Source organism: Myotis brandtii, unplaced genomic scaffold (genome assembly GCF_000412655.1).
Source record: "Myotis brandtii unplaced genomic scaffold, ASM41265v1 scaffold658, whole genome shotgun sequence".
Classification (NCBI taxonomy): domain Eukaryota; kingdom Metazoa; phylum Chordata; class Mammalia; order Chiroptera; family Vespertilionidae; genus Myotis; species Myotis brandtii.
In genome coordinates, this window is record NW_005370558.1 from 1463026 (window position 1) to 1477335 (window position 14310).

At 56.5% G+C, this 14310-nt stretch overlaps 1 protein-coding gene across 1 annotated transcript in view; it reads left to right on the forward strand.

Annotated features, from left to right (window-relative positions):
- COL27A1 (collagen, type XXVII, alpha 1) overlaps positions 1-14310 on the forward strand; it is a 161352-nt gene that overhangs the window by 60086 nt on the left and 86956 nt on the right. Inside the window, exons 9-13 of the mRNA XM_014528887.1 lie at positions 6336-6380; positions 6999-7052; positions 7411-7455; positions 9077-9130; positions 10000-10044. Coding sequence (XP_014384373.1) covers positions 6336-6380; positions 6999-7052; positions 7411-7455; positions 9077-9130; positions 10000-10044 — 243 coding nt within the window. The remainder of the gene's footprint in view (positions 1-6335; positions 6381-6998; positions 7053-7410; positions 7456-9076; positions 9131-9999; positions 10045-14310) is intronic.

Below are 14310 nucleotides of genomic sequence, written 5' to 3' on the forward strand. Positions count from 1 at the left end.
CAGTCATTCACTCCCCCAGTCATTCATTCAGCAAACGTGTACCCGTATACCAGGCCATGTGCCAGCAATGGTGTTGAATGCATTGAGATCATCGAGAGGCCTCGAGGAGGGTGAGGTCTGCAGCAGTGGTTCCCGGCCCCACCCTGCATTACAACCCCTGGGGAGCTCGCCCACCGCAGGGATCCTGGGTCTCTTGGTCCGAGTGGGACCCTGACACAAGCTTCTCAGGAGCAGCCAAGACAGAGTCAATGGTTTAATGGAAATACCCCTCAGCGTCACTAAGCGGCAGAGCTGGGATTTGAACCTCGGTCTCTGACCCTCAGGCCCTGCCTCCCTCCCCTATGCTGAATGAAACCACTTCTCAGATAAGAGTGGGTCCATCAGGTAGAAAAGAGGCTCCCTGCCTGAGGCGAGTTTCTCTGCATCCGCCTGCGATGCTTGCTGAGGAGCTTGGCTGAGCCAATTCCCGAGAGCTGGGCAGGTGCATGGACCATGGCAGACACCTGGATGGAAGCCAGCTCTGTCCCTTTCCTGCGGGTGAGCTTGGGCACATGGCCTTGGTTGCTCCATAGGCTGATTGGGAGGGTTCAGTGAGATGTTACATCCCCAGGACCTAACACAGGGTTGGCACTTGGGAGGCACGTGGCCGCACCTCACTGAGCCTTGGTTGCTCCATAGGCTGGTTGGGAGGGTTCAGTGAGATGTTACACCCCCAGGACCTAACACAGGGTTGGCACTTGGGAGGCACTGCATACCTATTTGTTAAATGAGTGAATGAATGATCATGATGATCTTGAAGGGGAAGCGCTGAAGGTCACCAGAACACCACCTGCACCCTGGGAGGGCGAGTCCCATGCTGTCCCTAGTCTGACCCTCCTCCCTTCTCTTCTGTAGACAGGTACTTCTCAACCAGGGGCGATTTTGCACCCCAGGGAACAGTTAGCAATGTCTGGAGACATTTTTGGTCATCACAACTGGGAGGGGGTTGCTACTAGCTTTTCTAACGAGTAGAAGCCAGAGATGCTGTTAAAAGTTCTACAGAGCACAGGCCTGCTGTCCCACCCCTGCGCTGATCCAGCCTGCAAGGCAGGGGTGCTGGGGCTGAGCACCTGCTGAGAAGTCCTCACTCCAGCCAACCCTGCATGCCCTCTGGTACTCCTTCCTCCGGCGCCCTCCTGCAGCCCTCACCCTGCCGTGAGCCCTCCCTCTGCCACCTTAGTTGACCACCGTCTGTGAGAAGCTGTAATAAAAGGGAGGGCAGAGGGGGCCATCTGGGAATGCTTTGGGGGAGTGTGATTGACGCTGCCAAAGGCGGCCTCCTGCCTTTCTGCAGACCTACCGCTCTCCCTGCACGTAGCACCCCCAGTTCCACACAGAGCCCCTACCTCAGTGGTTCTCAACCTTCTGGCCCTTTAAATACAGTTCCTCATGTTGTGACCCAACCATAAAATTATTTTCGTTGCTACTTCATAACTGTAATGTTGCTACTGTTATGAATCGTAATGTAAATATCTGATATGCAGGATGGTCTTAGGTGACCCCTGTGAAAGTGTCATTCGACCGCCTAAGGGGTCGCGACCCACAGGTTGAGAACCACTGCCCTACCGAGACCTTTCTCGAGGCCCCCCTGCTGTGGGGCTGCCTTGGGCCTCGGGCCCACGCCCACTGCCATTTCTGAGGTCCAGTTCCCTCTGCTCTCCAACCCGCTCTTCCTTCAAACTCCGTGTACAATGCCGCCTGCTGCTGTTGGGCTGTCTACCCTCTCCGAGCCTCAGAGAGTGTATTAATATGTATTTAATACTCAAAACCTCTTCGAGGAGTTGTGGAGTGAGTTTGTTTGGTTCACCAGTGTATTCTCAGTGCCTGGCACGGCTGACTGAATGGGCCATCCAGAAACTGGGCCTGCCCTGACGTCGCAAGTGCCCACTGAGCAGTGTGGCGTCGGAGGCCTGGCTGTGCCGTGGTGGGCTGTGCTTTTGGAAAAGCCCCACACTCAGCATCCTGTCGTTTCTGAGCCAACAGGATGCTCTGAGAGAGCCGCTGGGGAAACGGAGGTCTGGGAGGGGCAGGGACTTGCCCAGCATCATGCCATGGGTTCCCCTACCTCTTGGCATGTTGGTTCCTTGCTGATTCTTTCTGTCAAGTGTCCTGTCGATTGCCCCCGCGTGGCAGGTGGGCTGCGAGGTGGTAGGGAAATGCTCAGCTGGTCACATGTGGTGAGTCCCACTTCGCTGCAGGAGAAGCCAGGACCTGCAGGCTGAGGTGGAGCCTGGGTGAACACGTTGGTCCCCAGGACCCCTGGGCAAGGACAGGACCCCCTCCTCTCCCTGCCCAAAGCCCAAATAGCATCCCAGCCGGCAGGGAGACTGTCTGCAGCAACAGTGAGGTGATGTCTGGTTTCTCCTTGTGCATTGTAAGCAATGATTAATCTGGCTCCCAAATCAAAATATAGACCGCGCTGTATTATAAACACGGGTCCTGTGGAGACCCGCCTGCCGGGCAGCTGGAGGCCCTGCAGGCTCCAGGGTCCCCGGAGCATCCTGGGGCATCTGCTCTCCCCTTCTGCCAGTCGGGCACCGCTCACACATGGGGAAATCACTGCCCGTGGGTCCACCTTGCGGTCAGCGCCTGCCCCATAATTGCTGGGCCCTGGAGAAGGTAATGGTTTAGATGGTTGCAGGTCCCGGGGCCCTGTCATTTGAAGCTATTTAGCTGGCCCAGCTTGGTAAACACGGTCAAGGTACTTTCAGGGAGCATACAGCCTCCCACCCACTCCACCCCCATGCACGGCAGTGCTCTGTCCGCTGCTCCCATCCAGCCAGGAGAAATGGATATTCATGGCAATGTTCAGGGCCCTTCAGGATCCATTGTTTGGGACAGATCTAGGAATCGTGGCCTCTGAACAAAGCCCAGCCCAGCCGGTCCAGAGCCTGGGGGACAGTCCAGGCTTGGTGTAACTTGCTAATTGATCTTGGGCAAGTCCCTTCCCCTCTCTGGGCCAGTTTCTCAGCCTGCCCAGTGAGAAAGGAGGTTGTGAAATTGATGGCTTCGTCCCTTCCAACTCAGATACTCCAGGGTTCTGTGACTTTCCCCTGGCCCAGCAGTGCTGCAATGATCTGTCCTGGGAGCTGGGTGTCACAAGGGGTCTTTCCGGGGTGGCCCCGTGGACCTCCGGCCTCAGTAAGTGTGTACGTTACAGTCACAGGCTAGCACTTCCCTTGGGAAGCTGTGTGGCCCCAGGAAAATCACTTTGCCTCTCTGAGCCTCACTGTTCTCATCTGGCAAGTGTGCACAGTAATTTCTACCTCCCAGGCATGATGTCAAGGAGTTGGTGAGCTGATGCATTTAAGGCGTTAGTGCCGAGCCAGGCCTAGGGCAGGCCACGGTCCACGTCCCTGATGATCATTCGTTTCCTTTTAGCTGTGTCACGAGTGAAGGGTTTACTTGAAATCTCCTCCTGGGATTATGCTGGCTACGCTTCTCTGATAAAGCATTGGTTTCCAGAGGTTCCTTTTGGCTTCGGAGGGAGCACCTTTCATGCTTCTCTTGGATTCTTTGCCCCGTTATTGCATTGGGTCTTTGCAGCAACACCCTCAGGGTAGGCAGAGGGTGACAGAGTGAGGCTCAGAGAGGGCAGTCGCCTGTGCCAAGTCACACAGCCTAGAGCTTGAGGCTCCATGCAAAAGTTTTGCTTTTTCTTTCTTCTCTGCAAGCTCCAAATGGAGAAGGATAATAATGGTGATTATATGGAACCCTCCGTGGTTTCTCATCATATTACCCCTCCCCCCACCCCGCCACACACACATACACATGCTCTGGCTTCTGCTTCTCTGACCACTCCTACCCCTACCTCTCACCCCTTACTCATTCTGCTCCAGTCACGTGGAGCAGACCTCATTCTTCCTCAAAGCCACCTGCGAGTGTTCTTGCCTCAGGGCTTCTGCACTGGCTGTTCCCTCTGCCTGAAACGCCTTTCCTCTGAGAGCCAGACCCACGTCCAGCTCTCTCAGCTCATTCATCTCCTCAGAGCAGCCTTCCCTGCCTGCCCACCTGCAGCCATGCCCTCCCCACATGCTACCCTCTGTCCTCTAACTCTGCTCATTTTTCTTCAAGGCACTGGTCACTACACCCATTATCTCTTTTTAAAGTTTTATTCTGAATTTTGGTTTTAAAAAACATAAAATTTAGCATCTTAACCATATTTGAGGTTATAATTGTGTTAAATATATTCACATGGTTGTGCAACGGTCACCAGAACGCTTGCAAACCTGAAACTCTGCCCCCATGAAAACTACTCCCCACTTCCCCCTCCCCCAGACATTATCCTTTCTATTTACTTCTTTTATATCTCCTTAATTGCACTGTAAACCCCATTAAGGCAAAGGATGTTGTATTCTCATGCACCCCACACGTAGAATGGTGCTGGCGCATAAAACTTCAGATAGTGTTTGTTGAATGAATGAATGAGACAGGAAGATCATGTTGATAACACCAGCCAGTCTTTACAGGGCCCTGGAATTAATGCCAGATACTGTGCTTAGTGCTTTACACACATTGTTCACGCAACCCAGGAGCCACCCGTTGTAGCCCAGTTTACAAAAGTGGAAACCAAGACCCAGAGAGGTGACATCAGTGGTCCCAAGTCACACAGCCAGCCTGCAGTGAAGCAGGAGCGGAAGCCCAGCAGTCTAAACCCAGGGGTCTTAGCCGGGCTGCATGCCTGCTGCGAGCTGTGGCCTGTGCCTCAGTTGCCCTCTGGGGGAAAGCACGCACACCCATGTGGAAGACTCAGCCAGCCGTGTTGTCTCCGCCTCACGGGCCCCGGGTTGAGATGCAATCATGTCACTGAGCAGTCTGAGGCATGAGTAGGTGCAGGAGGAATGCTTGTAAACTCCCCAAGCCTCCTGGGTCAGACCGACTCTGCTGTTTATAATTAAGAGTCCCACTTCCTGGGGGGTTGCGGGGGTGCTGAGTTATATGTTTGTGTGTGTGTGTGTGTGTGTGTGTGTGTGTGTGTGTGTGTATGCCCTGTATGTGCCCGGATGTCTGCAAGGTTCTCTGTGTGGCTTCTGGTGTCGGAAGGACACAGTGGTGAGTGTGAACCTGCTGGTCCTTAGCAATGAAACTCAGGGTGAGTGGCTTCCGTTCTCTGAGACTCCGTTTTTTTCATCTGTAACATGGAGGTGATAATCTCCACCTACAGCTGCTATAAGGGCTAGAGGAGGGCTAGAGGAGGTCAGGTGCTATCCTGGGTAAACAGCCATGCATGAAGGGGTCTGCAGGCGTCGTGTGTGTGTGTGTGTGTGTGTGTGTGTGTGTGTGTGTGTGTGTACTCTACAGTCTTGTGTAGAACCCTCTGGGGGAGCCCAACACCTCCAGATCTCAAATGCCAGAGCAGAAGGGGCCTCAGTTCAAACCCCCTCATGTGAGGTCCAGAGAAAGAAGGCAGTAACCCACCCAGAGCTGCCCAGTAAGTGAGGCACTGTGTGAGCCAAGCCCAGGGCTCCCTGTGTGAGGGGCTCTGATCGGAGCTCAGGGCAACCGCCCTGTCTGCTCTGGAAGCCCCCTGGTCCCAGTTCACAGCAGCCCTGAGCCGATGGAAGCAGGACATCTGGGTCTCTTTGCAGAGCTCCCAACTCCTACGAAATGACCCAGGGGTCACCCCCAGTGCCGCCTGAAAGCACACGCTCATTTTGATTCTCTTGACCCTGAGACCTGGCCTTGAACCCTGGTAGTTGGACCCTGGGGACAGAGGGTCAAGGTTGGTGCCGGGATGTTGCTAGACTCCTCCATCAGGCGTGTGGGCGCCCTGTGTCCCCTTGGAATAGTTGCTGGAACCAACGAGAAGAAGGCAGGCGGCTCCTTTGGTGAATATACTTGGTCAATGTGTGTGAGATCTTTTCCCGCTCATGAGAAGGGGCAGGTCCTGACAGAAGGTTCCAGCATCACGGGGTGGTTTGGCATATCCCAGACCTGAAGGTCCTCATCAGCCCGCCCACCCATTGAGAAACCCCTCTACCCTGGCAACTGAGGGTCTCACCCTCTCTGGATTTGGAAAGAATGAACTGACACGCTGTCAGTTCAGCTCACAAACCTGCCCAAGGAGTGAACAGTCCCTCGATGCTTCTGGTTGAAGTACTGTTAGTAGCAGAGACGAAAACATGGGCACCTGCTAACCCTGATGGACATGGTCCCTTCGGCAAGTGTTTATTGAGCACGTACTACATCCCTGCCGTGGTGCATGTGGTGCTGAAAGGGCAGGCAGGGAGGCCGGGCTGCTGCCATCCACAGGCCCAGATGTGCCTCCCGGCCTGATGTGGCTTCTTCCCCCACAGGGATACAAGGGCTACCCTGGACCTGCTGGGCACCCCGGAGAACAGGTGAGGACCACGGCCTCAGCCCCACCCTGCCGGCTCCTGCGCTCCGGCCCCTGCCTGTCTCTGGCCTCCTCCCCGGGCCCTGCCTCATGAACGTGAACGAGCCCTAGAGCCAGGCGGTTGAGCCTCCCAACCTCCTGGGGCCCCCACCCCACCTCTCCCCCAGCCACATCTGCCTGCGAGACCTGGAGTCCACGCCAGCCCGGCGCTGGCACGAGCTGCTCCGCTCGGTTAGAGCCATGAATAGCTGGCCTGTTCCGGGCGATGTTAGGGGATATTATCCGCACCACCATGGGGTTTGCAGGAATTTTGGCTGCCCGGGCCCAAATCAAACAGCAGTGGCTGCCAGCGTGGGGGCCAGCCAGGCCTCCTCAGTGCTGTCTTAGGCCTGGGCGGCCGGCACAGGGGGTTTTGTCCCTCCAAGCTGGTCTGACCGGTTTTGCAGAGGGGTGGGCTTGGGGGCCCGGCAGCCGGCCTCCGGTGGCTTCCCCTTCCTCCCATTTCATCTCGCATTCCCGCCCTCCTCTTTGTCCATTGTGAACCCCAGTCCCCCACTGCCCCTCAGACCTGGAGCCCGGCAGGGTCTCTCCTTTCCTCACGCTTCTCTCCGTTCCTTTGCAGGGGCGGCCGGGACCCGAGGGCAGCCCAGGGGCCAAAGGTTACCCTGGCAGGCAGGTGCAGTATATGGCTTCTGGAAGCTCTGTGGCCATGGTGGTGTGCAGATGGCCATGGGCCCCCAGGCAGAGGGAGGTGGTGGGCTGGGGGCCGAGAAGTTGCACCTGCTGGGTAGGCCCTGAGAGCAGGGATGCTCAGTAAGAGAACGGAAGAGACGAGTTCTGGTGCAGTGGGGGTGGGGCTCCACCCAGTCTCCCCTTGAGCCACTTCCTTGGGGTCCTGAGGTGGCTGGGGCTCAGTCTGAAGGCCACAAATCTAACCCGTTCCCATTCTACAGAGAGAGCAGCTGAGGCCTGGGTTGTTGGCAGCAAGTAGACTGTCTCCATATGTCCTTGCCCCTCTGTCTTTTATGTTTCAGGGGTTACCTGGACCTGTAGGAGACCCTGGTCCCAAAGGCAGCCGGGTAAGTGGGCCCTGGCAAGTGCCATACAGGTGGCCCTGGGTGGGCATTACCTGTCCCTCCGGTGGGTCTGAGAGAGAGCAGGGCTGGGAGGCCTCCACCCAGTGTCTGTCGGGCTGCAACCTCCCGCCTGAGTGCTCTCTGGAGAGCAGAGGGACAGCGGGACGGCCTGGTGATGGGAGACTCTTGAGTCAAGCCTGAGCCATGGCCGGGCAGCCTGGGCAGGGGAGAGTAGCTGGGGGCTCGGCCACGGTCCAGCTGCTACAATCCCCAGCATGTCCCACGTGATGGGAACGAAGCCAGGCCACGTTGCCTGCGGTTGGAGGCCTCAGAGGCCTCTCTCCTGCTCCTGACTGAGGGCGAGGGGACCGCCCTTTTGGGAGCCAGTGGTGTTGGATGGGTGAATGCTGCCCAGGCCCTGAGGCTGATAAAGTATCTATTGTCCTCTTCAAGGAGGAGCAAACCCTGCATGGCCAGCAGTCTCAGTTTACCCATCTTTACAATGGGGTGATGTCCATTCTGCCTCTTGCATGGTTATGGAGATACCAGGAATTTGGAAGCAAGTAGTGTTTAGGGGGAGCCAGCAGGTGTCAGCTTCCGGGTGAGCTGTGGCGGTAGAGAAGGTTCTGGGGGAACTGAATGGAAGTAAATGGAGTTTGGGAGGCTGAGAGATGAACTGGTGGAACCTTCTCTGTACCTCCAAGGAAACTGGGTTCACGGTAGAGACCCCATGGCCCTCATTTGCACTGCACAGTGAAGGTGGAGCTAAGATGAGGACCCAGAGGTCCACAGGGCTGGGCTCGCAGCCTCTCAGAGAACGCTCAGCACGTGGGCCACACAGTTCAAGGCCAGGCTAGGTTGGTGTGAGGTGTCTTCCTCTCCTGAACCAAAGCTACTTATGGCCACAGTCTCGGCCCTAATCCCAGAGGGTCCCTCTGCACCCAGGGAGGTCTTCTCAGTTCTGCCACAGGGTCCCTAATCTGCCAGGAGGTCAGGAGGAAAGAGACAGGCATCTGGGCTGCTTGGTGTTTGCCCTGAGAGAGGCATCTTGGGGCCACATAGAGAGAGAGAGCTGGTCTGGTCCCAGCTCACCCCTGTCCAGGGTCACAAGGCCCTGAGCAGCCTGGGTGAGCCGGGCCATTCCAGCTGCCCTCCCAACCCTGCCATCACTGGCCTCATATGTATGAAGTAGGCAGAGGGCAAGCTTTGGGGTCAGGGCACCTTCGAGGCCTGGGAGGAGGCACCACAGAAGCCACAGGTGCCCAGCAGGGTCCCTGGGGGTGGGGAGGACCTGGTGCCACTCTAGCATCTAACCCAGCTGAGAGCTTCCTTCCTGCAGGTCCTGGAGCCCCGGCTCGGGGCGGGCCTCCCCCCGAGAGCGCCCGCGCCCTTCCCTGGCGTGAGGGTATGTGCCTTTGGACTACATCGTGGAAGCCAGCACCATGCAGTCCATGGGCATATACACTTGCCTCAAGGCCTATGTCGTCGAGGAGCCGCCGGAGCCACCACTGCCGCCAGCCTGGAAGAAGAGTCGGGCGTGGGAGGGCAGCAAGGGGGCTGGGATGGGTCGGGCCAGCCACACCCCACCACTCGGCCCTCTGACCCTGCACCTGCTCTTTCCTAGGGCTACATTGGACTCCCAGGGCTCTTCGGCCTGCCAGGGTCCGATGGAGAGCGTGTGAGTATGCTTTCTCTGTTTACCTCCTACCCACCCCACCCACCCCCTCTGCCAGGTGCCAGCCTGGAGCCGTCGTGGAATCCCTTCTAGACAGGTGCCCTCGACTTACATGGGAGGCCACTAAGGGGACCAGGCAAGGCAGGTGCCTTCCAGACATAGGGAACAGAGTGTGCAGAGTCAGGGGCGTATGATAACTTGGCAAGTTTAACAGTCATGCCAGTCCAAGCGCTGAGTGCGAGGTGGGAAGGTGGGGCCGTGGGGAGTCGAGGCTGGAGGGAGCGCCTGGGCCACGTTATACGTCACTCAGAGGCCAAGGTCAGGAAAGGGCCTCTGCTCTGAGAGCACTGGAAGCTTCCGCAGGGCTTGCAGCAAATGAGAAATCTGCCCGTTTTGTATTTCAGACCAAGTGTCTGCAAACTCCGGCCTGGACTCGGCCATGCTCATTTGTTTAGGCAGCACCTGTGGTTGCTCTGCTCTTGGCACAGAGATGAGTAATTAGCACAGAGACTGTTCGGCCCACAGGCCTCTGGACCCTCCTCTCCATCCCCTCCCTGCCTGAGCCCATATATGGGAACTCAAATGTAACCTCATCCGCAAGAGAACCTTAGAAATGCAGAAGGAGCACTTAGTGAGCACCAGCTGAATACCAGGAACACCGGGTACTTTGGGGGGCCATCTCCCCAGTTCAGAACCATGCAGACCCCAACTCCAGGAGTGCAAGGGCCATCCATCCTCTGTGCAAAGCTGGTATCTACTGTGGATGTGGTCGGGAAGCTAGGCTCTCAGTGACTTCCTCTTGTGGGTGCTCTGGGGCTGGTGTCCCCTGCTGGCATCCTGTCCTGACCTCTTCCCTGTCTCTTCCTCTACAGGGCCTGCCTGGTGTTCCTGGCAAGAGGGGCAAGATGGGTAGGCCGGTAAAGATTTTCCGTGTCTATTACGCAGACTCTATGGGGGAACTTGACCTCCCACTGGCCACGCTGCCCTGTCCATCCGCGGCCTGGGCATTCTCTGCTTGCTTCTCTGCTCAGCCATCACTCCGCTTTGAGTGTGTGGGCCGGCACGTAGGGCTGTCTGGGCCTCATGTCCTGCTGCCAGAACATGAGTGGCTGCTTCCTGGCTGGGGCTGGGGGCGGGGGTCCTGTGGGCTCTGGGTCCCTCTAGGAGGGAGCCTGTGTGTGTGTGTGTGTGTGTGTGTGTGTGTGTGTGTGTGTGTGCTCTGCCATGCAGTTCTGTGTCTGCGGGGGGGGGCTGGGCGGTCTGCTGCGCTCTGCCATGCAGTTCTGTGTCTGCGGGTGGGGGCTGGGCGGTCTGCTGTCTGGGTCATTAGTGTCCGTGCTCGGGGACCTGCTGGGACTGGGGGATCTTGGCCTGGCCAGGTGTCGGTGCTGCTAACTCAGAGAACACTCAGTCTCTGTGTTGTCTTGGTGTCACCTGTTTCACCCGTGCACACACAGGCCAGAGGGCAGGGGCACGCTGGGCAGGTGGACCACAATGGGGGCTAAGCAGTAATGCCCCATCTGTCAGCTTTGCCTGTGATTCTCCATCGTGGTAGGAAATTGTTTTTCCCCTTGTTTGGGCATCTGTGCGGCAGGAAGAAAAGGCCAAGGCTCCGAGAGATTAAGTAATTTGTCCGAAGTTTCACAATGAGTCAACAGCAGAGCCAGGATTCTAACTCGGTTTGTCTCCGGGGCCTCTGATCTCCATGATGGCCCAGGCCCACTGGTTGGAGATGAAGTTGTAAACGTGGATTCCCTAGGACTTTTGCCTGGAGGGAAGCCATTCATCCCAATGCTTTGCTATTCACAAGGGGAAACCGAGGCTCCGAGAGGCAGAGTGTTGTGTCCAGGGTCCCACTGCTAGGCCGGGGGAGACCCAGGACTGTAACTGAGGCATCTTCCTCCCGGGCCCTGCCCTGTTGCTGGCTTCAGGCTCCCTGCCTGTGCCTTGCAGGGTCAGGCCTAGACTTGGACCCATCATCAGCTCTGGGTCTGTACCTCCCTTTGCTTGTGATTGATGGAGAAGGGATGGTGAGTTAGAACTTGAGAGTCAGCTGGGAGGGAGCCAGGAGCACTCCAGGTGGCCAGAGGGGGCTGTCTGTGATTCTGGGGTTGATGGCATGGTCACAGGCACTGACCTTGCCTATATGGACTTGGGTCCTCTGGGGCCAAGTGGGGAATACAAAGAAAGGCAAGATCCAGGTCCTGGCTATAAGGCGCTAACAGAGGAGCCCCTCACCCTCAGACCTAGCCCCCTCTGTGCCCTGAGGTCTGACACCTAACACCCCGATCTGGGAAAGAAACAGCACCTGTTGCTCCTGGCTTCAGGCCAGGATGTGGAGTCTGCGAGAGCTGGGCTGGCATTTGGATCTGCTCCTCAAGCCAGGTGACGGGGCAAGGAGACTGCTTCATTCATTACTCATTCGTTCATCCATTCATTGGTTCATTCATTCATTCATTTATTCATTCAATGAATTCTGGGTGTGCACTATGGGCCAGGCACTGTGCTTGGTGCTGAGCAGTGGACAAGACAAAGCTCCCATTCTCATGGGCAGACAGACAGACAATGATTGTTTGAGGGAACGGAGAATGCATGATTGACTGTCAGATGGTGTTGAGTATTCAGATAGAGTAGGATGGGGGACAGGGAGTACTTGGGGTATAGGCTGTTGGAGAAATTGGTCTGGGAATTGCTCTGACTCCATCTTGGGAGCCTCCCAGAGGGCCAGGCATTGCCACTAAAGATGAGAAGACCAGTGAATGGCGTGGCCAAGATCGTGTGGCTTCTGGGGCTCAGAGCTGTTAGAATGCAGCAGCCAGTGGCTTCTTCGCCTGCTGCAACCAGGACTGTCAACAGAGCCATGCTTCCGCTGTCCTCTTCCACCCCCTCCCCTGCAGCCTCCCCATCCCTTTCCTACTTCCAGCAGCCCCTTCGTCTGCCTCCTCCTTGAACTTATTTTCTTTTCTTGGAGCTGAAAACCTCCTGCTCACGGCTGGGAAGGCAGCGCCCGGTTTGTGAGTGAGAAGAAGCCTCTCACTCATTTGTCGTGAGTGAGATGAGGCCTCTCACTCATTTCTCATTCAACAAAAATTTATTGAGCACCTACTATGTGCCAGGTAGTAGGATAGCACTGTAGCCAAAACCAACCCCCTCAAAAGCAACATTTATTGAGGCCCCTTTACCTGCATGGGATTTGAACTGCGTGTGATTCTACTGATTCTTTGAGGTGAGACTGATTTTTCAGATGAGGAAACTGAGGCTTCCACAGCCAAAGCCATTGGCCCAGAGTCCTCCAAGGTCTTGAACCCTTATAGCTGTCAGCTCATGCCTGCTTCCTCGCTCCGTGCCAGTGACTTCCTCAGATTCCATGCTCCACGATGGGGTTGTGCCCTGGCGCTGGGGTGTCAGGTGTGGGTGGGAGGAAGCCCCTTCCCTCCAGTCAAACCGCCCTGTGGTCATACCATATGCCTGAGGGCTAGGAAAGCCCTGGAATTCTAGCCCAGCCGCCATGGCTGCCAAACAGGCAGGGGCTGCATTGAATAGGACTTCGTATCACCCAGTCTTTCAGCCTTTGTCTCTGTCTTGCTGAGCCTCCAGTCCCTCCATGCCCTCAGCCCACGGTCTCCTGAGTGGTCTTACGGGCCATCCCCTGTTGCCAGGGCTCCCTAGCCCTTGATCTGGCTGGTGGGGTTGGGGGATTCTTTTGTGAATGGGTTTTCCACTTGCCCAAGCCTTGGGCCAGGCAATTTCTAGGCACATATTAACAAGAGGAAATGTTGAGGGAACGAGCTGAGTTCCCTCATGCCAGATCGCAGCTGGCCTCATTTCTGGCGGGCCTGGTGGTGATCTTGCTGTAGTCCATCTCTCTCCAGCCAGCAAAACCTCAGGCCCACGCATGCGGCCTCCTCGGCATTGGGTTTGGAAGGAGAATGCGAGAGAGTCTTCAAATGGGAGCCGAGAAAGAGACAGTGGAGGTCGGATCCCATCAGAGCTGCAGGACCCTTAGTGATGAACTGGCCCAACCCCTTTGTCAGACAGATAAGCATAGTTTAGAGAGGCCAGGAACTTCCCGAGGTCATACAATAAGGTGGTGACAGAATCAAGACTCGAACCCAGGACTCTTGCTTGCTAGTAAGGATGCTAGTAAGAATCACTTCTCTCTGTGCTCACATCTTCAACCTCCAAAGGAGGACTTAGTCTATAGCTCTCCTCTCCTCCTCACACCACCTGTTAGAAAGAGAAATGCCTTATGGTTTTCTGAGGGGTCCAGATATAAGATGTTACAAACTTGGCTGGAACTATGAGCTCTAGGGGGTTTCTTCTGGACTGTCCTGGCTTGTTGGGGGCCCGGCACAGGGACACTCATGGCTGGGGTCCGAGCCATTCCTCTCAGCCACAGGTCTCTCCCCGGGGCTGGGAAGATGCTACAGTGAATCCTCTAGTCGGACACTGAATGCACCATCAGCGGCTGGAATGCCTGACCCGGCCAGCCGCCGCTCACAGCTCCTCTTGTGGTCTCTGGCCAGGCCTGCCCAGGCGGGTCTTGTGTAGTGAGTCAGGCAGGCAGACCCTAGACCTGAGAGTTGGAAAGGGCCAGCCCTGGCTTCCACTCCCTTGGTGTGTGAGGCTCGGGGACCAGTGGGATTTGCCCAAGGCCACACACCATCCGGGGCGGGCAGGGCTCTAACACGGTGCATTTTGGTTTCAAGCTCAGGGCTCTTTCCAGTTCTCCGTCTGTAGGGAGAAGGGAGTAAAGTGAGAGGGATCTCGTGTTTCCACGTGGGGAAACTGAGGCCAAAGCAGATGAGAGTTTTTAGCTGTGGTCACGCTGTGGGCTGGGGATGTGGTCCCCAGTGTCCCCAACTTGACCTAGAGCTGTCCCAGAGCTACCGGTGGCTCTGGAATCCTGGGAACCCTATCTGCCCACCTCCTTCTTATTCCCTGGGGTCACTTTTGGGGGGCTTCCCTAGTGGACTTCAAAAGGGCCGGGAGAAAGCATGCTCAGCATCGTGAGAAAGAGAGCTGGGGACCTCCGGTCTCTCCATGTGGGCGCACATCTGGAAAAGAACACGGTGCTTTGAGATACAGGTTAGACTTACGCGGGAACTTGCCGACTTCAGAGAATCGCAGCCTTGTAAAGAGGTCTCCAAGATCCTTCTGCAGGCTCTTCCTAGAGATCATTA